The sequence below is a fragment of the Rhincodon typus genome, chromosome 2 (assembly GCF_021869965.1).
Source record: "Rhincodon typus isolate 14 chromosome 2, sRhiTyp1.1, whole genome shotgun sequence".
Classification (NCBI taxonomy): Eukaryota; Metazoa; Chordata; class Chondrichthyes; order Orectolobiformes; family Rhincodontidae; genus Rhincodon; species Rhincodon typus.
In genome coordinates, this window is record NC_063333.1 from 85,071,743 (window position 1) to 85,096,740 (window position 24,998).

Here is a 24,998-nt window from a genome sequence, read left to right on the forward strand (position 1 = left end):
TGTTACTGCTTCCACAATGTCATCAGCAGTATCAAAGAAGCATCGAATTCCTACAGTGTGGAAACAGGCCATTCGGCCCAACAAGTCCACACCGACCCTCTGAACAGCATCCCACCCAGACCCATTCCCCTACCCTTTCCCTGTAACTCTACATTTCCCTTGGCTAACACACATAACTTACACATCCCTGAATTCTATGGGCAATTTAGCATGGCCAATCCACCTAAATTACACATCTCTGCCATTGTGGGAGGAAACCAGAGCCCAGCAGAAACCCACGCAGACACAGGCAGAACATGTGAACCTCACACAGACAGAGATAGTAAGTACTGCCAATGCTGGAATCAGAGAATAACACAATGTGGAGCTGGAGGAACACAGCAGGCCAGGCAGCATCAGAGGAGCAGGAAAGTTGACCTTTCGGGTTGGGACCCTTCTTCAGGGATGCGGCATCAGTAGTATTTCTGGGGCATTTCTGAGAAGAGTCCTGACCCAAAAGATCAACTTTCCTGCTCCTCATGCTGCCTGGCCTGCTGTGTTCCTCCAGCTCCACACCGTGTTAACTCCAGCTCCACACCGTGTTAACTCCACACAGACAGTTGCCTGAGGGTGGAATTGAACCCAGGTCCCTAGTGCTGTGAGGCAACAGTGCTATCCACTGAGCCACTGTGCTGCCTTTCTGCAGTGTACTTCTACACTGTACTTTGTGTTAGAAAGCTTGTAAATTATTCTCCGTAAGTTACTTGTTAACTTTGCTATTTCTTACTTCCAGCTAAACTGATTCTTCATCTTGATTTTGTGAACTAAGTTAACTAGGTATCATCCTTAATTAACATAACTTCCCAACCAAATTTTCCAAGCTTCTTGTCCTTCTAAAATATCATCAAGTACCCTTTAATATGTCCAGTTGCCTTGCAACTGTCTTTGAAATGGCTGTCAGTTCATAGATATATATTTCTATTTCTCAGTTTTGTAAGGAATGCAACACTCAGATACAGTGCCATCAGTTTTCACAATTCTTGCAAAATCTTCCCTTGTGATGCACACTTAAATTCATACAATTTGTCTGTTCCTTTCACAATCTGGTTTGATTACCCAAAAGGCTAACTTACTTATCGCTTTGTAGTTTTTGACTGATTTATCACATTTCCTCTCCGACAACACTTAAGAAGACTGACGCCATCCAGATCAAAGCAGCTTGTTTGACAGGCAGCCATCTACACCTTCAAGATTCAACACTGATGCACAGTGGTAGTGGTGTGTACTACCAACAAGATGCAATGCAGTAGCTCTGCTTTTTCCTTCAATGGCAACTTCCAAACCTGCAACTCGACCCTTTAGTTCACTATTTATTTTCAATCCATTCTGTAGTTGGTATACAAAGCTCAGTTAGACAAGAGAATTTAACACATCCTTCGGCCTACTGTTATTCTTATACACTATTTATTTGCTACACTTGCTCTACCTTCGTTATTATAGTTACTTCTCCATCTGAAATATCTATGTTACTTTAATATAGCCACTATTGGTATGAACTAACAGGATCTCTGACTTTATCTTTCCTTCTCAGCATTCTGATGTAAGCTACTGTGGTGACTACAAGCATCTGAACCCTGTAACGTTTGATTTTGTTTAACAGCCTATATCAATAATGAATTTATATAAGTGGCTGAAAGAGATCATAGTAAAAGCAGAAGGCAAGACGCGATGTAAGTTTATATATTATCTCAATTATGTTTGAAAGCAAGAGAAGTTTATCCTGATATAGTCACACAGGAGGCCACTCAGCCCATCGCCCTACTTCGTGTCGATGTTTTGAAATAGTTATCCAAATACCCCTCTGCTTTTCCGCAAAATAGTGCAATTTCCACCTTTTCAAATATGCCCTCGACCTTCATATTTAAGTTACCATGCAACCGTTCCACCAAACTTTTTTGAGGACATGTTCAGGTTTTTAAGCTTGCATTTTTAAAGAAAATGCTACCTTCATTTTGAAAGTAATACATGGCCATCAGTTAATGTATATATGAAAGTATCTGTATTTGTTAGAAAAAAAAGGTCACAACCTCCTAAATGATATTGTTGGAAAATGCACAGAAGTGGATGTCTGTTGGTGTGTGTCTCGATGGTATCAGCTCCAAATCCCTAACCTGCGCGCGTCTGTCAAACATCCCTTACTACCCAGCAGCAGGGACCATCCGCAAAGAGGCACCCAGACTGTATTTTTGAAGACAGCCGCAAAGGCAGATTGCAAAACTTTTCCGGGTTCTGGTCCGCAAATCGGTGTTTTTTTTTGTTGTTGCGTGGTGTGTGAGAGCATGTTTCGATTTGATGGCAGAGGCAGCGAAGGATTCGGAACCGAATCGGCCTTTGGTTTGCAATCAGTGTAAGCAGATGGAGCAGGCCGTTGGGAACCGGAGGCTCGATTTCTCGGTGGCAGCGGTGCTGCCTGCGGGTGGTTCCGGGGAGAGAATGGGAACGGCGACTCCGAAGCAATTCTGCGAAGTCCTGCAGAGGCCACTTATCAGTATCACACTGGAAACATTCGAGAGGTGAGTCAGCTCGAACGTAGCCCGGGGATCACACAGCGTTCCACTCACTGCTGACGTCACAATGGCTGTTCGTATTTGTGTAGCGCCCTCACTTACTGCCCGGGGCTCCCACAGCCCCTTTGCGTACATGCAAACAGTGCACTGTGGTGTCTGCTGTATCCAACGTAGTAATACTGCAATTGCTGGTCCACTCCAACTTCCTGAGCTTCACATTTTTGTCTTTGATCTCCCATATTCTCAGGGCAGTACTTTCATTCGAGGAGCCAGAAATCAATCAGTTCTTTTTTTATTCATTAACGGAATGAGGGCGTCGCTGGCTGGGCAGTATTTATTGCCCATCCCTAATTGCAGTTCAGAGTCAACCACATTGCTGTGGGTCTGGAGTCACATGTAGGCCAGACCAGGTAAAGATGGCAGTTTCCTTCCCTAAAGGACATCAGTGAACCAGATGGGTTTTTCCAACAACTGACAATGGATTCATGGTCATCAGTAGATTCTTAATTGCAGATTTGTTTTCTTGAAGTCAAATTCCACTATCTGCCATGGCTGGATTTGAACTGAGGTCCCCAGAAAGTTACTTGGGTCTCTGGATTAACAGTCCAGCAATAATACCACTAGGCCATCGCCTCCCCTCTGATGAGGTCCTTCATTATCTGATTGAATGAATGTTAACCAGGAGCCAAATGGTGTTTTTGCTTCGTTTAGGGAAGAGGGGAAGGAGACAAAACCAAAGTTGAGAAGAACTCATTCTACCCAGAACTAATGGTAACTCCCTGAAATTGTGACATAATAATGCACTGGTAAAACTTAAGTCAAAAATCACACGACACCAGGTTATAGTCCAACAGGTTTATTTGAAAACACAAGCGTTTGGAGTCTCGCTCCTTCTTCAGGTGTTAGCAAGAGAGGTGGAATGAGACACAATTTATAGACAAAAGTTCAAAAGATCAAAGAACTGATGCAACTGTATTGAATAAACCTAAGATAGCTATTAAATCCTTAATCAGTTAGAAACGAGATGCAGGTTTCGATTGATTGGTATGCAAATCCTAGAATTTCTTTCAAGTCAGTGGCCGCAGATGACTGACTGTTTTATCAGTGTACCAGAGGTGACATCTTGGGTCAGACAATGCATTTTAGGTGTGAGGCCTTGTTTAGAATCAGTGTTTTAACTTGGAGTTAGACTGGTTTTATTTCCAAAGTAGGAATTTATAAAATGCCACATTGATTGTCTACATATCGTGCGCTTTTTGAACAAAATAATGTATCTGCAATTACATATCCGCAAATACAAATTCACTCCATAGATTTATATGTGTGTGCACGTGAGGGAGAGAGAAAATGAGTGTATGTGTATGTGTGTGAGGGGGAGGGAGTGTGTGTATGTGTGTGAGGGGAGAGAGAGAGAGAGTGACGTGTGTGTGTGCGCGTGCGCGCGCGCATGCTTGAGAGAGAATCTGTGTGTGTGTTCATGTGTGAGAGTGTATAGTGTGGTGAGATCATCTGTGGTAGAACATGATCCCAAGATCCCAGTTGAGGCCGTCCTCGTGGTTACCAAACTTGGCTATCAGCCTCTGCTCGGCGACTCTGTTGTTGTGGATCTCAAAATCTGCCTTAAAAGACATTTACCCGAAGATCCGAGGGCAAATGTCCTTGACTATTGAGGTATTACCCCTCTGGGAGGGAACATCTCTGTCTGGCGATTGTTGGGCAGTGTCCATTCGTCCGTTGTCGTAGCGACTGCATGGTCTCACCAATGTACCATGCCTCGGAGCATCCTTGCCTGCAGCATATGAGATAGACAATGTTGGCTGAGTCACATGAGTATCCACTGTGCACGTGGTGGGGGGTGTTCCTATGTGTGATGGTAGTGTCCATGTCGATGGTCTGACATGTCTTGCTGCACACACACACTCACACATGCACACATACACATACACTCTCTCACACAAACACAGTCACATACATGAGGTTGTTGACTTGCTCGCTGAGCTGGCTTGTTTTTGTTCAGACACTTCATCACCATGCTAGGTAACATCATCAGAGGAGCCTCCGATGAAGCAATGTTACTTTACTCCACTTGGAATTTATACTGTCTGGTCTGTTATGGGAGTAGTGTGATTTCCGGTTTTGATCTGTACGGGTTTATATATGGAACAGGAAGGAAACGAGCCATCAGAATACGTGAACATCAGCGAGCAGCAAAATGGCACGATGAACTCTCCTTAATATCAGTACACTCAGACAATGAAGGCCATCGGTTTAACTGGGACAAGGTAACCATAGTAGCCCAAACCAAACATAGACACACACGGGAATTCCTAGAGATATGGTTCTCCACCCATACTTCAATCAACAAACATTTCGAATTGGATCCCATATATAAACCCATACAGATCAAAACCGGAAATGACAGTACTCACCATAACGGACTGGACAGTATAAATTCCAAGTGGAGTAGAACAACATGACTTCATCGGAGGCTCCACTGATGATGTCACCTAACATGGTGATAAAACATCTGAATAAAAACAAGTTAGCTCGGCGAGCAAGTCAAGAACCACATCCACAACCGGAGCTATAGATGTTTGCCAATACTTTAAACAGTCACATACACACACTCACACAGACCCTCTCTCATACATACATTCTCACACTCACACTCTCTCTCAAGCACATGCACACTGTATCTCCCTCACACACACTCTCTTTCTCTCCCTCACATACACACTGTCTCTCTCCCTCACACACAACCCGCGCTCTCCCTCACACACACACACGTACACACACCCTCTCTTTCTCTCCCTCACACGCACGCACGCGCACGTGCATACACACTCTCCCTGTCTGTCTCTCCCTCTCACACACACACACACACACACACACACACTCTGTCTCTCTCTATCATACACATATAAATCTATGTGGTAAATTTGCCTTTGCAGATTTGTAATTGCAGATACATTCTATTTTGTTCAAAAAGCACACAATATGTAGACAGTCAATGTGGCATTTTATAAATTCGTACTCTGAAAATAAAACCAGTCCAATTCCAAGTTAAAACACAGACAGATTCTAAAATAACAAGGTGTAGAACTGGATGAACACAGCAGGCCAAGCAGCATCAGAGGAGCAGGAAAGCTGACATTTCGGGTCTGGACCCTTCTTCAGAACAAGACCTCACACCTAAAATGCATTGTCTGACCTGAGAGATAGTAGGAACTGCCGATGCTGGAGAATCTGAGATTACAAGGTGTAGAGCTGGATGAATACAGCAGGCCAAGCAGCATCAGAGGAACAGGAAAGCTGACGTTTCGGGTCTGGACCCTTCAAATGTCTGACCTGAGATGTCACCTCTGGTAGACTGATAAAACAGTTACTTATCAGGGGGCAGTGACTTGAAAGAAATTCTGGGATTTGCATATCAATAAAACAAAACCTGCATCTCCTTTCTAACTGGTTAAAGATTTAATAGCTATCTTGGGTTTGTTCAATACATTTGCATGAGTTCTATGACCCTTTGAATTTTTTGCTTATAAATTCTGTGTCTGATGCCACCTCTGTCACTAATACCTGACAATAGAGGGAGACTGAAAGCTTGAGCTTTCAAATAAACCTGTTTGACCATAAGCTGGTGTGGTGTGATTTTTGACCTTGTTCACCCCAGTCCAACACTGGCACCTCCATATCCTGGTAAAATATAGATGCCCATTATGACCAGTAGTAATATATTGTCATTGATAGTTAATTTGTAACTGGTAGCAATAGGTGTAATGTACTGCTTTCTTACCAGTGATTCAGTAATAATACAACCAACTGAAATTCACCAAGAAATCATAGCCAAAAGTTTTGCTAAGCAACACGAGCTGAAGAAAGTTACAGGGCTACTGGAATCAAACATTAATTCAGTTTTTTGCACCAGTGTATTCAACTGGTAGGGAACAAGCACTGATGTAATTTGGACAATGGAATCTGACTGACAAAGGAGCTCATCCAGTCATAATGTAATCATGTCTATTCCATGGACCAGGAATCAACGTTCCATGATTGTAATTGAGTAACTGGTCAATTGGTAAGAAGGGATAATGTTATCAACCAAATAAACCTCGCCTCCTTGCTTGAGAAGCTGCTTTTCTCCAGAGAACAGACAAAAGGAGAGATGCAAAAGTAGGACACCTGAATGGGTAAACGCTCTCTCTCTCAACCCATCTTGCAAGCTCAATCCCTGCCTGTTGACCATCCACATATCACAGTCTGTGTTTTAAGAAATGAACCTGCAGTTCTTTTGCCCAGAAAAAAAGATAAATTTTCCAACAACATCTTAATTCATCTCAATGTCAAATGCAGAGACTACTGAGCTTAATCTGAAGCTTTCCCAGTCATTAATCTGCAAAATCACATTCTGTTGACTTTTATTGTACTTTTAAATGACACTTTTCCTATAATCCAACTTTGTATATGTGTGTTTGTGAACCTTTCAATGTAGTCTGAGTGAGAGTTGGAGCTCTTTTTTATTATTTTACTTAGATCTGTTGTCAAGTAGAGGGCATAGGTTTAAGGCGAGAGGGGAAAGATTTAAAAAGGACCTAAGGGGCAACTTTTTCACACAGAGGGTCTGTGCATGTATGAAGTGAGCTGCCAGAGGAAGTAGTAGAAACTGGTACAATTCCAACATTTAAAAGACGTCTGGATGGGTGTATGAATAGGAAGGGTCTAGAGAGATATGGGAAAAACACTGGCAAATGGAAATAGATTAATTTAGGATATCTGGTCAGCATGGATGAGTTGGACTGAAGGGTCTGTTTTCATGCTATATAGCTCTATTACTGTAAGTATAATACATACTTCTTTTAGCAAGACACAAGGCAACCAGTCTGAATGTCTCTTGCATATAAATCTTAAACATTTCACACATAAAATATTAAAGAGTTAAACACACGTGAATTACAAATGTATTATTTTAAAAACAATCTACAGCAATCAAATGTGGTATGGGAAAAGAGGGGAGCATTCAACCCCTCCTCATCTGATGGAAACAATAGAGAGAAAAGATTTATATGGCACCTGTCCCAACCTCAGGACTTCTCAAAGTGCATTGCAGCTAATGAGATGCTTTTAAATGTAGTGACTTATAATGAAGGATAATCTTGGGGACCGAGGAGTTAATGGCTGAAATCAGCCCTTGATATATGGTATGCCAGACAGGATTAAATGAAAAATGTTAGACTGCTGCAAAATCTACAACCTTATGTGACTTGAAACATAAATGTAATAATTGTTTGGCCTGATTTTATGTCCTACCACACTTTGGTTAAATGTTTGAATGTCATATTCATACATCAGACACATGAACATTGCACCTTGAACTGTAATCTTGTCAGAACTTGAAATGGATGTTATAATTTCTGAAGTTCTATTTGATTATAATGCCTACTGTAAGTCCTACTTTGCTAAGATAGTGCTATTGAGGGATTTTTTTTATCACACAGGGTTGCGTATCGAAGGAACTGCCTTTTGGAAAAGGCAGTGGAAGCAGTCTTTAAATATTTTTAAGGCAGAGGTGGACAGATTATTTGTAAACAAAGGACAAACAGTCATCAGGTGTAGGAAGGAATGTGAAATTGAGGTTAAAATCAGATCAACCATGATTTTATTAAATGGCAGATCAGGCTTGAGAAGCTGAATGACTGACTTCTTTATAATTGTCTGTTTGTTTGGTAAGAGAGAAGTTTTTTAAGGATGAAGGTCCCTTGTTGAAAAAAGAAATCAGGACAATCATCCAATATTTTTCAATTGGTAGTTTCAAGCACAAGCATCAAGTTGATGGTTTCGTCATATGGAGCTGTGTCTTGCATCACACAGTTGAGTGATTGACAACTAAACCCCTTCAGTTCATAAATTGAGATTGGTTGCTGCACTTCAAATGGTTGAAATACCTGTTGTAAAATTGTAATGGCAACGTTTGCTTTTCAATGCTGTATCTTTGAACCAGGGTTGTAACAATCAGAGTAGTTCCTTTTTTTACACTTGTCTCCTTCCTTTCCTGATGGTGGTGACTTAGTCATATTTTGCTCTGATGTCAACCATCTGTTTCTAAACTCAACTGACCAAGTCTTTCCTCAACATAACGTTCCCAACAGGTTTCGTAGCCTTTTCTAAACATACTTTTCCCGACAGGTTTTGAAGCAGGGGCAATGACTTATTCGCTCGAGTAGGGTTGCAGTGACCAGTTCCAGTGCCTCAGGTTAACTGCTTACTTTTAAAAGCACTACCGCAAGAGAGAAATAAGAGATTTTGAAAGCAACCTATTTTGGGAGAGAATTGGAAGTATTTTCCTCTACTCCAAAATATTTTCCCTCAATATAAAAAAAAATCTTTAAAACAACATGTTATTTTGGAACGGTAAAATAATTTAGAATATGTAAAACCATTCATATTGTAATTGATTTTCTACCTTTCAGTGTAGCGACATATTAGAAGGATCATCAAGTTTCTACTTTTGAAGCTATTTTCAGTCTTCATGATACTTTTGGTGAATTTTATTGGCTAATCTGCTTTAGAAACAACGTAGAAGCAGGTCTTTTATCTCACCATTCTCCTGCAGTGTTTATACTCCACATACGTCTTCTTCCATGAAAATTGTCTCCTCAATCTTATCGTTCTTTGCCATTCTTCCTTGTTAAGCCTCACCTCAGAGGTGTAATTACAATTCACATCAACTACTTCACATGTAGTGTTTTTTTGTCTTCTCACCAATTTGTATGCCAAATGTCTCCTAAATTCTTTGTTTGTTCAGTTCTCAGCTGTGTTATATTTTTTGGATTCTTGTGATTGCTGCAGCTGATATCCACTCTTTTCTCTAATATATGCAGATGTTTCTAAAGAATGCAATGGACCATTGTCCACAATTCTAATAAATATATATTTGTAAAAAAAGAGTCTCTTGCCTAGAGATTAGGGCTTTATGAAATAGGTAGAAAGCTTCAACAGCACAACATTGTTACCGAGAAAATTAAATCCCCAGCTTCTAATTTGCAGTTTCTGTCTTTATCCCAGTGTATATTTGACACTCTAAAGCCGTGCGCCACATTTCACAAATTATGACCCACTGTTTTGATGTCCTTTTGATGATAAATGTCTATCCTTCTTCAATTTCTGTCTGTAACTTATATGCAACTCAACACATAACTCACTTATTTCGTTTCCTCAGTGATGTATTTTTGTCTTCAGGATATAAATGCGTGCCTCAACACCTTTTAATATGCTTTTTTATTGATCTATTTGGCATGAATTTCAGTGCACATTTATTCAGCAGTTTTCAGCTAGTCCTTGTCCTGTATTTTAACGTCTGCCTTAAATTATTGAGACAGCCTAAACTTGTTATATTTGCTGTTGAGACTTACTCAGAGAATATTTTGTTAGATTGAAATACTGTTGTCTAGTCTTGTGCCTGAGAGGGCTGACAAGGTCTTAGCTTGACATCTCATTTAAAAGACTAGACCTACAATTGTGCAACATTCAGTCAGTGATATACTGAAATTTCAGTCCAAACATTCACCCAAATTTGTGGAGTTGGGCTTGAACCCTCAATTTTAAACCTGAATCTTTTACAACAAAACCAATGATGACAGCTATGAGATCTTTTGCAGATGGAAAAAATAAATCTGCAAAATTATGTTTCGGTTTTACCACATCTGAAATACGGTGAATAGTATTATTTTCCTTATTTAAGGAAGGATGCAAATGTTTTGAAAACATTCAGAGAAGGTTTAACGGATCACTACCTTTAATAGATGAGTTGTCTTCTGAGGATAAGTTGGACAGACTAACATTGTATCAACTGGAGTTTAGAAGAGTAGGAGGTGTTTTGATGATAGCAAATAAAATTCTGAGCGGTCTTGACAGAGTGCAATGAAAAGGATGTTTCTTCTTGTGGGAGATGTTAGAGTAATGGGTTCCCCCATTTAGCATTTGAAGAAAATTTGTTTTCTCGCACATAATTGTGTGTCCTTGGAATGCTCTTCCTCAAAAGGTGGTGAAAGCAGAAGCTTTGGATATTTTTAAGGGTGAAGTAGGTAGAGTCTTGATATGCAAAGGAGCGAAAGGTTATGTGGGTAGGCAGGAATGTGGAGTAATCAGATCAGCCTTGATCCTCTTGAATGTTGAGAGGCAGAGTGGCCTACTCCTGATCTTAATTTGTATCCATGTAAGTTTCATACATTAATGTAGAGTGCAAGTCAGCAAAGTGAACATATGAGCAACATGCAAAGAGTAGACATAGATTGCTGAAATATCAGAAAATTCATTGAATAGCTGGGAGTTCTTGATGACTGAAAAATTATGTTGTTTCAAAATGATTACCTTTTATGACAACTGGGCATTCCAAAGCATTTTGAAGCAGTTGATTACTTTGGGGTGTTTTGACTGTAAATATTACATGTCCAAATACAGCAAGAAGAGAAGGAGGCAGTACACGGGAAAGTACAGGTAGCTCTGCTATAACGTGTGTTTCATTAACGTGAATTGGCCGTAACGCAATTGATGAATAGTGGACATTGTTTGGATAACACAAAGTTTCTGCTATACAGGTGTAGCAATTTTTTAATAGCGATTTCCCTATAACACAATTTTCTATGGCGTGATTTTCATGCAAGAACGCAACTATCACATTATAGGAGAACTACCTGTATAGGCAAGCAAGCTTGATGTCTGCCACGGGGAAGTGTTAAAGTTCATCATTGAAGAGATTATAGTTGCACACTTAAAAAATTCAAGGTACATCGGAAGAGTCAGCAAGTTATTGGTGTTTGGTGAAGGGATAACGTGCTCTGGATAAAGGGGAGGCTGCAGATGTACTGTGCTTGGATCTCCAAAAGGAATTTGGTAAATTGTCACCTCAAAGCTTTTTGCGAAAATGAAATGTCATGGTTTGGGGAATATCATATTCGCAGAGATAGAAGATTGACTCGTTGGCAGAAAATAGAGAGTGTATGTTTATCTGATTAGCAGGCTGTGACTTGTGGAGTTGACAGCATCTGTGGTGGGACTTAACAATTTGTAATTATTTGGATGAGGAGAGTGAAGGCACGGTGCCTACATTTTCAAATAGCACCAAGAAAGGGAGGAAAGTATGTTGTGAAGAAGACAGAAGGAAATTGCAGATTGATATAGATACGTCAAACAAATAGCAAGAATCTGGCAGATGGTGTGTAATGTGGTAAAATGTGATGTTGGAAAGAAGAATGAAAAAGCAGAGTCTTTAGAGTACTTAAATTCAGAATGACTGCCAAATTCGGAGGTACAGAGGGCGTAGGTGTTTCCGAGCATGAGTCATAAAAAGTCAGTTTGCACTTGCAGCTGGTATTCAAGAAGGCTAATAGGATGTTTTTCATTGTGATGAGAGGAATTAAACATAAAAGTAATGATGTTATGCTTCAATTATAAAGGATATTGATGAGACCACATCTCAAATACTCTGTGCAATTTTGAATTCTTTATTTAAAAAATGATGTAAATGCATAGGAGTCAGCTCAGGGTAGGTTTACTGGACTACTAACCCAAAAGAAGTGATATGGCTCATGAGGATAGGTTGGTCAGGCTAGGTTTGTGTCCACTGGAGTTTAGAAGGTGAATATGGAAATAATCTTTCCCTTGTTCTTGTGTACTGTGAGAGGAAAGAATATTTCTCCTTGCCCCATCTGTGCTACCTCACACCCCCACCCACCCATTATGGCCTCTCATTGGCTGAGAGTCGGGATGGCAATTACTCTTTTGAAACACCTCCGTACTTTCTCGGTTGGTAGTCCTGTATCTCTGATCTCTGCTATCAATTTTCAAATGTTTATTTACACAAGATTAAGAGGTTTCAAATACATTGCAGTTTTAGTGTATTGAGGGGAGGCGATGGCCTAGTGGTATTATCGCTGGACTGTTAATCCAGAGATCCAGATAATGTTCTGGGGACCCGGGTTTGAATCCAGCCATGGCAGATAGTGGAATTTAAATTTTAAAAAAAGTCTGGAATTAAGAACCGAATGATGACAGTGAATCCATTGTCGATTGTCGGAAAAACCCAACTGGTTCACTAATGTCCTTTAGGGAAGGAAACTGCCATCCTTACCTGGTCTGGCCTACATGTGACTCCAGACCCTCAGCAATGTGTTTGATTCTTAACTGCCCTCTGGACGATTAGGGATAGGCAATAAATGCTGCCTAGCCAGCAACACCCTCATCTCGTGAATGAATAAAGGAAAAAGTGATGTTTATGGTATTGGATTGCCACTTCTATTGCCATAGGAAATTCTTTTATCATGGTAGAAAGTTATCACTAAAATTGCTCTTTTAAACAAGCTTTTATTACTCTTTGTACTCTTACTGTAGGTTCATTGCATCAATATAGTGTATTGCAGGTGAATGTGCATCAACGTGCTTTGGCTTAACATGGGAGCATGAGGGTCCACCTTGGTGTGGGTGGCAAGGCATAGCTTGGCATGGGTGACATCAGGCGACTATGACCAAGGAACCATGACCCATTTAAAGTTGGCCTGTCTCTGCAATGTTGGTGGCCATTTGTGATGTGCAGGGTTTGGACTAATGGAGTGAGCTGGCCCACACCCCTTATAAGGCACTCCAGAAAATAGGAAAGCCTGGGAAAGTGGACACACCCATCATTTTAAAGAGCTTTTGAGAAATCCCGACTTGCTGAAAATCCAGGTTTTCAGATAGCGGTCTCAAAAACTGGAATTGGCTGTTTTGAGAGTTACATAAATACTGTCAGGATTATTGAAAAGATTGTTTGAAGACCTTTACATGATTAATCTAATGTTAATCTTATAATTGGCTTTCATGATGAAGTTATGTCTACAATAGTACTAATTTTGTTTACAACTCTGTGAAATGTATTTGTTGCTTCTTGATACATCTTATTTTTCTTTTGCAGAGTTCACTGGATAAAAGACATTGTCGTGGTGGTGTCAAAGCAGAACTTTGAATTGATGAATTTGATTATAGAGCGTTATGGGCACTCAAGAACAACAGTTGTTGAGGGTGCACTCACACGTCACAAGTCCATTTTCAATGGGCTAAAAGCATTTGTGGAAAATCAACCTGGTAGATCTTGGCTGCAGAAACCTGAAGTGGTGATTATCCATGATGCAGTGAGACCTTTCGTCGAGGAAAATATGTTATTCCGCGTGGCCGCAGCTGCGAAGGAATGTGGGGTATGTAAGAATATTATGATGCCAATGATAGAAACCAGAGGCCATTCATCTCTTCAAGCTGATTCCAATTGTAAATTAAATCTTGGCTAATCTATACCTAAACTCTACTTCCAGCCTTGGTTCTGGGCAATGTTAATTTTGACATTATCAATTGTCCTCAACTCAGCAGGTTTTGGGAGGGTTGGGGGAGCAAGAATACAACATCCGTTATTGTCACATGTACTCAAGTACAGAAGTATAGGAGGACAGTGAAATGTTTACAGCAGGAAAAAAATATTGAGTTTTCCACAATCCTTTGAGTGAAATAGCGCTTCCTGACATCAATCCCTGTCTGGCTTCACTCTAATTTTAAAGTTCTGCTCTATCGTTCTGAACTCCCCTACCTCTCTTTACCTACCTTATCAACTCCTTCACAAAGACATTTACTCATGGAAACATTCATTGTGTGAATTATATGGGCACTTCCTGCCCCCTGTGAGTTCCTATTTATTTTCAGTCCTGAAGGCAGCGAGTATTATGCGGTCGTAATCCAGTTAGTCTTCCGTCAGTTTTCCCATTAGTCATTCCTCACATGTGAACACAGACCTTGAATACTAACGGGTTATTTGATTGTGTGAATTGTTACAACAAAGCTGGCTTCTATCTTCCTTCATCATTCACATTTTCCATAATGATCTCAAATGATCATGAACCGTAACCTTGAATAATTCCCTCCTCCTATGAACCATCAGCTACGAGGCCAATCTTCACAGTCTTATAGCAAGCCTGGGATCAAACCATCTGATTTCAACAGACCAGAGATTGAGTCTCAAACCTTCTGATTCAGTGCAATTCCATAATGCTCGGTCATTGGCTAATTGGCAGAGTTAGTGTCTTGTTTGAACACCAAGAATTTCGTAGCTAGTAACTGCAAGATGAGAGTTAATATTGCAGATAAGAGTTAACACTGAGACTAATCTATATCAATAACAGGGCGACACAGTGGATCAGTAGTTAACGCTGCTCCCTCACAGCACCAGGGACCTGGGTTCGATTTCACCCTTGGGCGACTGTCTGTTTGTACATTCTCCTTGTGCCTGTGTGGGTTTGTTCTGGGTTCTCCGATTTCTCCCCACAGTCCAAAGATATGCAGGTTAGATGGATTGGCCGTGCTAAATTGCCCATAGCGTCCAGGGATGTGCAAGCTAGTTGGAGGGCATGGGAGAATGGAAAGTTACAGGGCTAGGGTAGGGGCATGAGTGTGGGTGGGATGCTCTTCAGAGGGTTGATGTGAACTTGATAGGCTGAACAGACTGCTTCAATACTGTGGGGATTCTACGATTAAAAAAAAAGCTTATAAAAGGTAGTTTACATTCAATAGAACAACCCTCAATTGTGAAGGGGTTCCTGTTCTAACTTCGGTGGAAGATCTGTGGAACCCTGAGAGGAATGAAGTCAAAATGGCTATTCAGCTCATTGTCAGGATTCTATTAAAGATTTAGAGTAGACGTTCAGGAACTCTGGGCCGGTATACCCACTGAAATATTACTTTCTTATCAGATAAGTGATCATCATATGCCTAACAATTCCTTTGACTTAGATTTCTTCATAAACTATTTTGGGCTATGCATTTTAATCTTTTTTATAAGGTTGTCCTCATGACACAGCGGTTTTTACGCCAACACTTAACATGGAGATCCCGGGTTTTGTTGAGTCTGAAATAAAAGATCTAACCTTGAGGTTAACTGGTGATAATTGACATCATTGCACTATATTGCGGAGGGCAATAACTGACTAGTATTGCCAAACAAATATTCTATCTAGTGATCCTTCAGATGCCTTTATTTAGAGGTCAGGAGCATTGGGAGCTCCACAGTGCTAATCTGAAGCACTGATAAAGCATAGATAAGTTATTGTTACTTAATAGCATGGATCAGCTTGGAGGTGATGGATCAAGATAGTAATCGCAAAAAAATGAACTGAGCAACATCGAGCAAGATTAAAAACCAAAAGAACTGCGGATGCTGTAAATCAGGAACAAAAGCAAAGTTGCTGGAAAAGCTCAGCAGGTCTGGCAGCAATCGAGCAAGATTGTTTCAAGTGTCATCTGGTGGAGTATTTATTCCAACATACTAACTGTCATCTGCTGTGGACAATTTTTCTGGTTCAGAGTCATAACTTCCCTGTACAGTCAGTTTTGCTGTAATGCAATAGCTGCGTCCCTGTGCAACATTGCTTTATAGAAAAATTACACTATAGAAATAATGGGGTCTATGGGAAAAGCGGGGTTAGGGGCAGACCACCAAAAAATATCACTCATGATCGCTCAAAAATCACTCAAAAGCCTGACACAAAGGATAGCACAGTTCGAATAAATGTTTTATTCATATCTAATAATGAAATATAAGTAAATTTAACACCTTATCTTGAAAAAATGTCAAGATGACTTGATGGGGGAGGAGGTTTTGAGGTTGCTGTGTTGTTAATGCAGGGGCTGAGGGCCGTCATCATCATCATCATGATCACCTTCAGGTGCAGTTGTGCAGGGTTAGGACGAAAAATAGTTAATCCAGAAGTGGATGGCTATGGTTCACTGTCTTCTGACTGTTTCTTGGCAGTTGGCTTAACAAAGACATCCAGTTTTTGCTGCTTTGCCCTTTTTCTGCTTTCACGCAGAAGCTGTTCATAGGGTGCCAAATAAGATCTTATTCCGTTAATTGCGACCCTGCTGTGTTCTGCATTGTAATCATTGTTCTGTAAATGCTGCAACTGCTCTCAATTTCCTTCAGGATAGAAGACAAAACAGAAGTGGAAAGCTCTTGTGGTGCTTCACCCTGGACTTCATCTTCTTCATCTTCAGCTTCCACTTACCCCTCAGTGACAAGTTGTTGTAGATCAGCTGTAGAGAGGTCTTCACAGTGGGACTCAAGCAGCTGTTCAACATCCTCACTCCCCACTTCTTCAAATCCAACGTGCTTTGCAAGATCAATACAATCTTCTTTGATTCTTGGGAGCTCCTCTGATGGATGAAAGGTTTTAAAATCTTGAAAAAATCTGGGAGAAGCTTCTGCCAAATGCATGCAAGCAATCCTTACTGACATCACCCCAGGCCTCCATGATAATGTCAGTTACATTCTTGATGTTAAAGCTCTTCCAAAACTGAAGAACACTGTTCTTATCCCCCTCAGTGGCTGCAATCATCCTCTTAAATGTGTGCCTTAAATAATAAGGTTTAAAAGCTGCTGTTGCACCCTGGCCCATGGGTTGAAGGAGAGGGGTTGTTTTGGGGGCTAGAAATAGCACTTTGATGTTTTCAGAAAGCTCATCAATGGTGGGAAAATGGCTTGACGCATTATCCAGGATGAGGAGAATCTTGAAATCCAAATTTTTCTTTTCCTGTAATATTTTCAAAAAATATCTTCTAAAACATCAACAATAAAATCAGAAAAAATTTGCTCCGTCATCCAACCTCTTTTGCTTGACCTAACGGAGACGCCTGGGGTAGACTTAAGGTAACCTTTCAAGGCTCATGGGTTGGCAGAGTGGTACACCACAGGCTTAAGCTTTGAGTTTCCACTTGGAGTGGCACCCAGCAGCACAGTCATACAATCCTTTGCCATCGTAAAGCCTGGAGTGTGTGCTTCTTTTATAGAAGTGTAGGTTTTTGATGGCATTCGCTTCCAATATAAATCTGTCTCATTCAAATCGATAATTTGATCTAAGTTGTAGCCTTCTTTGCCAATTAATTATTTTACTATGGGAAGAAATGCCATCACATGCTTCTTGTCTGCACTGGCAGCTTCCCCACATAACTTTATATTATGAAAAACGTAACATTCTTAAAACCAGCAAACTGTCTCTAAAGACAAGCACATCTGCGTGATTTTCAGGTTTTTTTGTTTAGTCTTCATAAAATGATAATGCTTTATTTTTTATGGTCAGAAAAGTGGTCCCAGATCGCTTCTTTGTTTGATCTTCTATCCACACATTTAGAAGTCACTCCATCTCCCCAAGTTCCTTAGTCCGTGACCTCACAGATTTGCTAGCACTCAGACTTGTTCCAGCTTTAATATTTTCTGCATTGTCTCTAATGGTGCGTAATGTAGACTCCTTTATTCCTGTTACGTAAACTATATCACATGTTCTCTCATTATGCTCAAAACACTTTTTGACATTGTTATGGAAAAAGATAGGACAGGTCCACAGGTGAAGGTGCTAAACTAAAGCAGGGCCATTTTGGGGCCATGAGGCAGGATCTAGCAGAGGTCGATTGGGTGAGTCTGTTTGAAGGAAAAGGAATGACTGGCAAATGGGAGACTTTTGTGATATCAAGAGTCCGGGGACAGTATGTCCCTGTTAGGGTGAAGGGAAATACTGGCAGGTTTAGGAATCTCTGGCTGACGAGGGATATTGAGGCTCTGGTCAGGAGAAAGAAGATGGCATACATTAGGTTTAAGCTATCGGGCTCAAGTGAATCCCTAGATGACTATAAAAAGTGTAGGAGCACACTTAAGAGGGAAATCAGAAGAGCAAAAAGTGGGTATGAGATGAATCTGGGAGGTAAGGTTAAAGATAATCCCAAGAGGTTCTATAGCTTTATTAAGAGTAAAAGGGTGGCTAGGGAGAGAATAGGCCCCCTTAAAGATCAGCATGGCTATCTATGTGTGGAGCCACAGGAGATGGGGGAGATTTTTAATAATTATTTCTTCTCAGTGTTTACTAAAGAGAGAATCATGGATGCTAAAGAACTAAGGGAAACAAGTGGGGGAGTTTTGGACTGCATACATATTACCAGAGAGGAGGTGTTTGCAGCCTTAGATCACATTAAGGTGAACAAATCCCCTGGGCCTGATCAATTCCATCCTAGGACATTGTGGGAGACTAGGGAAGAAATTGCAGAGGCCCTTGCAGAGATTTTTGCTTCATCTTTAGCCACTGGTGAAGTTCCGGAAAACTGGAGGGTGGTTAATGTTGTTCCATTGTTTAAAAAAGATAGTAAAGTCAAGCCAGGGAATTACAGGCCAGTGAGGCTGACGTCAGTGGTAGGCACACTATTGGAGAGGATACTGAGCGTCAGGATCAACCAATATTTCGATAGTCAATGTCTGATCAGGGGTAGTCAGCATGGATTTGTGAGTGGGAAGTCACAAATGATAAATCTTTTAGAGCTTTTTCAAGAGGTAACCAAGGGGATAGATGAGGGTAGGGCAGTGGATGTTGTCTATATGGGCTTTAGTAAGGCCTTTGACAAGGTCCCACACAGCAGGCTTGTCATGAATGTTAGGTGACATGGGATCCAGGGAGAGCTAGCTAACTGGATTCAAAATTGGCTCGATGGTAGGAAGCAGAGAGTGATGGTTGTAGGTTTTTTTCTCGGACTGAAGGCCTGTGACTTAGTGGTGGGCCTCAGGGATTGGTGCTGGGACCTTTGTTATTTGTTATTTACATAAATTATCTGGATATGAATGTACAAGGCATGATTAGAAAGTTTGCGGATGATGCAAAATTAGGAGCTGTCATTGATAGCGAGGAAGGTTATCAAAAATTACAGAGGGATGTTGATCAGATGGGAAGGGTCTGAGGCCTGGCCAATGCAATTCAATACAGATAAGTGTGAGGTGCTGCACTTTGGAAAGTCAAACCAAGGTAGGACTTATACAGTAAATGGTAATGTCCTGAGGAGTGTTGTGAAACAGAGGGACCTAGAAGTACAAGTACATAGCTTGTTGAAAGCGGTGTCACAGGTGGACAGGGTGGTGAAGAAGGCATTTAGCATGCTGGCTTTCATCGGTCGAGGCATTGAGTATAGGAGTCGGGACCCTATGTTACAGTTGTATAAGTCGTTGGTGAGGCTGCACTTGGAGTATTGTGTACAATTTTGATCGCCCTGTTATAGGAAAGACATAGCTAAACTGGAAAGTGTGCAAAGAAGATTTACAAGGAAGTCACCCAGACTAGTAGGGCTGAGTTATAGGGAAGGGTTGGCCAGGATAGGACTTTATGCCTAGGAATGTAGGAGAATGACCTTATTGAGGTGTATAAAATCATGAGGGACATAGATAGGATGAATGCATATTGTCTTTTTACCAGGGATGGGGAATTGAAGACTGGATGACTTAGATTTAAGGTGAGAAGGGAAAGATTTAAGAAGGACCTGAGGGGTGACTTCTTCATGCAGAGAGTGGTGCATATATGGAATGGGCTGCCAGACAAAGTGGTTGAGGCAGGTACAATAGCAGCATTTAAAAATCATTTGGATAGGTACATTAGTGGGAAGGGTTTAGAGAGATATGGACGAAATGTGGGCAATTGGAACTAGCTGAGTGGGCACTATAGTCAGCATGGACCAACTTGGGCAGAAGGGCCTGATCCATGCTGTATTACTCTATGACTCTATCTAGCTTCTCTTCCAGTGTTATAGCCTTTCTTTTACATTCGCCACCTGCAGTTTTACTGCCGGGAGTTTCTTGCTAACATTCTTGTCACTTTGTCCTCGCATTTTTGTGGGTAACATGGCAGAATTTGCAAAAAAAAATGGAGTACTGCACCTCTCACAGAAGGCACGATGTTTGCGTGAAGCCGACACGGACACTCTTTTGATGCTAACATTGCACATGCTCAGGACGAAGTCTGTGAAACGATTATGTGATGTCGACGCATACTCCTCTGCGTACTGATGGAATCATGTTATAGCCAACACAAGTTTGTCTTTTAGGCATAGCATCCCCCTACTCGTCAGTCACTTTATAGCCAATTGTGGTTGCCGGAACACACGTTGTAGCAGAACTGCCTGTATTCTACTTGCATGGCAAAATGACTCAGGAATGTAGAAAATGCATATTTTGTGATTGGACCAGATATTCAGATTTTTAAAATATGCAGCTTATATGAGCCAAAATAATACTGGCATAGATAGAGCTATTGGAACAAAAGCCCCATATTTGTGCTGTAAATTCTCTACATGGTTTTATGTAAAGATAAGCAATGGAAAAGATTAATTGTGCATCAATATTACCAACTCTGATTATCAAGGTTCATACATTACATAATTGCCAGGAGGTTGATGGTGCACTTCAAGCAGCATCCAGTTGCTCAGGTGAAGATGTCTGCTAAGAATTATTTTTAAAAACACAAATAATTAGTGTGCAGTGAATAACAGCAGGTTTGGGAAAAATGCAGGTTATTCTATTGATCATGTGGCATCTGTTTCCTGGAGGGAATATTGCATTAAACTTCTAATACAAATTTTTCAGCACAAGAAGGTTTTCTATTATTAAGTGTTGCTGGAAAATGATTAGATGAGATGCTTTGGGGTGATATCAAGGACTTTAGGAATGGGTTATTGATGTTCGCTGTATTATAGAACTGTGCCAGACAAAGAGAATGTTTCACAGCTAATGACATATTGCTGTCTTGCTGTTAAAATTGTATCCACAAGAATCTTGGAAATAGATCATCTTGCTGTTTTCCTGGCTGTAGATGTTACTATGTGTAGAGAAATGAGAAGGGAAAAAATATAAAAAGAAACCATTTTCTCAGCTATGAATTGAAATATGGGACAGTAGTTAGGCATAATAGGACAAATGGAAAAAAAAGTTGGGATAATTTTTCACTGTTATTAGGGATGGCACACTTATATGTACAAAGACTAGCAAAACTGAGTTTTAAAGAAAAGCAGAAAAAATTACAGTAAACCCATACAATTAAACAAGCCCCATCTGGTCTTTTCAAATTGCTGTTTGTGAGAAGGTGTTGTGAGCAAGTCTGATGCCCACTTTCTTCTATGGGAGCAGGGATCCTCTTCAAAAGTACTTGTTTGGATGTAAAGCGTTTTGGGAAGTGTTCAGTTCTTCAAAGGTGTTTTATAAGCACAAATCTTGATTTTCTTCTTTAAGGAAAGATTTAAGAAGGGGTATTCAAATTATGTGAGTTTTTGAGAGAATAAGCAAGAACAGTTGGCGACAAGACAGTTGGTAAACTGAGAGCAGATTTAAAATAATTGGCAAAAAAATCAGAGAAATGAACAGACAGTTTTGAGTTGTTTTGGAAACCAATTCAATAATAACTCTCAAATGGGAATAAGATATAAAGTTGAAAAGAAAATAAATGTGGAGCTGTGGGAAAGAACAAGGGAGTGGGACCAACTGGGTGGCTCTTTCAAAGAGTAGACATGGCGTCCTTCTGTTCCGCTATCATTCTTGGTTACCACCAAGAGACATTTGTCGATGAGACAGTAGGACAAATTGTGCTTGACTATCCTCTGTCTTTCATGGACCAACATGACCCACAGGAAATAGTCCATTATTAGGTGTCTGATTCAGGAGAGAAAGGGTAATAGGAAATTTAGAGGAAGTCTAACTAATGGAGAAGATTAAAGAAATACATGTGTTGAGAATGGAGGAGCTTGGATTCTTTTCCTTTCAGAGAGGATGGTTAAATGGAAACTTAATAGAGGGATTCAATCTTGAACAATTTTTGTGAAAAACATAAAGAGAAACTGTTCCAAGTGACAGAAGCATCAGCAACTGGATGACATAGACTTATGAGAATTGGCAAAAGAACCAGAAACTTCGTGGGGATTTTTTAAAAACAGTGAATTGTTGTGCTGTGGAATGCAATGCCTGTGGAAGCAGATTCAATAATAACATTCAGAAGAGAACAGAAGAAAATATGAAGGAAAAATAAATATGTCACCTGGAGAAAAGTGTATACGGTTGGGATTAATTAAATAGCTTGCATGGAACCAGCACAGGTTCAATGGAATAAATAATTTCCTTCTCTGAGTATCATTCTCTGAATCTATGATAGATTTTATAATATTACTCAAAACCTATGACTTGCCTCTTCACCTAGTTATTAATAGATAAGCTAAAGTTTCCGTGTGCTCAAGGTGAAATATGTGCTGATAAAAGTCTACTAAAAGTTGAATTTATTTTGATTTATCACAGTCATAGAAATGACATTGTGCAAGGAAGTCTAAATTATCAAGGATTCTGAATTATTTTATAAATTGAGTCAAATCTAATTATTTTCTCCCTATTCATTCTTGCAGCTCTTTTTGTTGCTATCTCCTTGCCTGACAGCATTGGGCCTTCGAACTGCAGTACATTACCCAAGCAGTCGTACAAATGCTGACAAGTTAGAGTATTTCACCTTTTCACAACTTGACGAATAATGATTCCACCTAGTCATTCAATATTGGACTAAAATAATGGAATAAAATTCTGCTGGAGTCTATTCTGCACCTTCACATGTGGAAGAGTTTCTCTCAAATGATATTGAATGGGAGGGAGCAGTATTGATTTTGCATTTGAGAGATGGGTGGTGATTAGGAAAAGGGTGCCTAGACGTTGTTCCACTTGAGGCTGTAAGACTACAGAATGTCCAAGTCAATGTCGGGGACTCTCTGCGTGACTCCCACTAGACTGTGTGATTAACCTGCCTCTGGTAGGATGAGGCATGGCCAGAGATGGTGATGAGGATTCTGACACCTTTGCTGATATGATTCTGTGATTATGACTATGTGTCATTTGCTTGATAAGTCTGCCATGTTGATTGGGCTCAGACATCCTTTGTCCTGTCTGATATTATTGCATATTGGTGCAGCTCATGTCCTTTGACAAATTTTGTTGTGACTGTTTAGAAGTGAGTAACTTTACATGGCTCATTAGGTAAATAAATAATCATGTATTATATTGGAAGGGTTCTTGTAGCACAGTGGTAACGTCCCTATCTTTGAGCCAGGAGGCCCAGATTCAAATCGCACCTACTCCAGTGCTGTATAATAACATCTCTGAACAGGTTGATTAGAAAATAACCAGATGGGACTACATCTAATCCTTACTGGGTAGAGGTAGCAAGCTGGTTTTCCTGAAGAATATTGATGCATCACCTATCTTTTAGCAATTATATTTCTTCTATTAGGCCACAAATTACTAAATTATTGAACTCAGTTTCACAACTTGTCATGGTGGAATTTGAATTCTCTGTCCCTGGGTTGCTAGTCCAGTGCCATTGTCATTAAGCTACTGTATCTTTGAGTGTGCCCATAGGGCTGATTAATTGATTGGAAAAACATAGAAAGCATTTTCGTTTGATGCCTAACTTTATTACATTAATGTTCACCCAAATGTAACCCAGGATTGTGTTGGGGTAGATTGTAATCCATCTATTCAATTATAAGCCACAAGTAACTATATAATTACGATTAGGCATTTCTTGTCTGTGTCAAATGCTTGGTCCTTTTGAGGTGACAGTTAAGTAATCTTGAATGCTTATTATAAGGCCATTTTGTTCCCTGTAAAAGTCTTGTTTTCTGCAGTTCCATTGTGGCACATGTCATCTCATGCACTTCCTTTCACATGGCTAATAACAGCTTCCAAGTTTACTGTGGCTTTGCACTACGTTCTTATCTGTGCTGTTCAATTTTGTTCTTAATGTCAGTGAATTTGTTCTTGTCTTTGTGCAGTACTTTCTATTACTCCAACGTTTATTCCATCAGTTTATTGGCATGTATGCATTATTAATCAATTTTTGTTTGACTTCTGAATACTATTTGCCTCATGGTTAACTATCACATCTGTTTCTACTTCTACTTTCTTAATGTTATCCTCCTGTTCTGACTGATTTGGTCAAAACATATCTTTCTAACTCTTTTTGTTGGAAAGCTGAGTTAGGCTATGTGACTGATTAAATATGCTGACTCAGCCAGATTTCTTTTACCCATCTTTCCCATGTTAGCCATTTTGGTATTTATTTTATTTTCCAACAATGCACTTTTAATTAGTACTCCATAAAGCTATTATTCTTCTGTTAAAAATAAGTTCTTTTGGACTTCCCTCTTTAGTCCTAATTTTCTTATTTTCAGTTTGTATTGTCAGGTATCTTTTGCTGAAGCGAACAATTTGCCCAGATCAATTTGGTCAATCTCCTATAACAACTTTGGAGCCTGGATTGAAAGCAATGTCAGTGCACCTCAAAAGTAAAACAGTTTGAGATATTTTGTCAAAATAAGGTGCTATATAAATTAAAATATTGTTTTATTAGTTTGTTCATGACCATGAGTTTCTCAGCCAAAGTGTTTGAGATAGCTAGTGAATTGTTGGCTCATCTATTATTTAGTACAGAATATGAAAACAATGTGTTTTTACTGTAGAGCTTTATGAACACAGCAGGCCAAGCAGCATCAGAGGAGCAGGAAAGCTGACGTTTCGGGCCTAGACCCTTCTTCAGATTTCTGAAGAAGGGT

At 40.1% G+C, this 24,998-nt stretch overlaps 1 protein-coding gene across 1 annotated transcript in view; it reads left to right on the forward strand.

Annotated features, from left to right (window-relative positions):
* Positions 1-2,040: 2,040 nt before the first annotated feature.
* Positions 2,041-24,998, forward strand: part of crppa (CDP-L-ribitol pyrophosphorylase A) — a 249,241-nt gene continuing 226,283 nt past the window's right edge. Inside the window, exons 1-2 of the mRNA XM_048612336.1 lie at positions 2,041-2,552; positions 13,492-13,771. Coding sequence (XP_048468293.1) covers positions 2,332-2,552; positions 13,492-13,771 — 501 coding nt within the window. The 5' untranslated portion in view covers positions 2,041-2,331. The remainder of the gene's footprint in view (positions 2,553-13,491; positions 13,772-24,998) is intronic.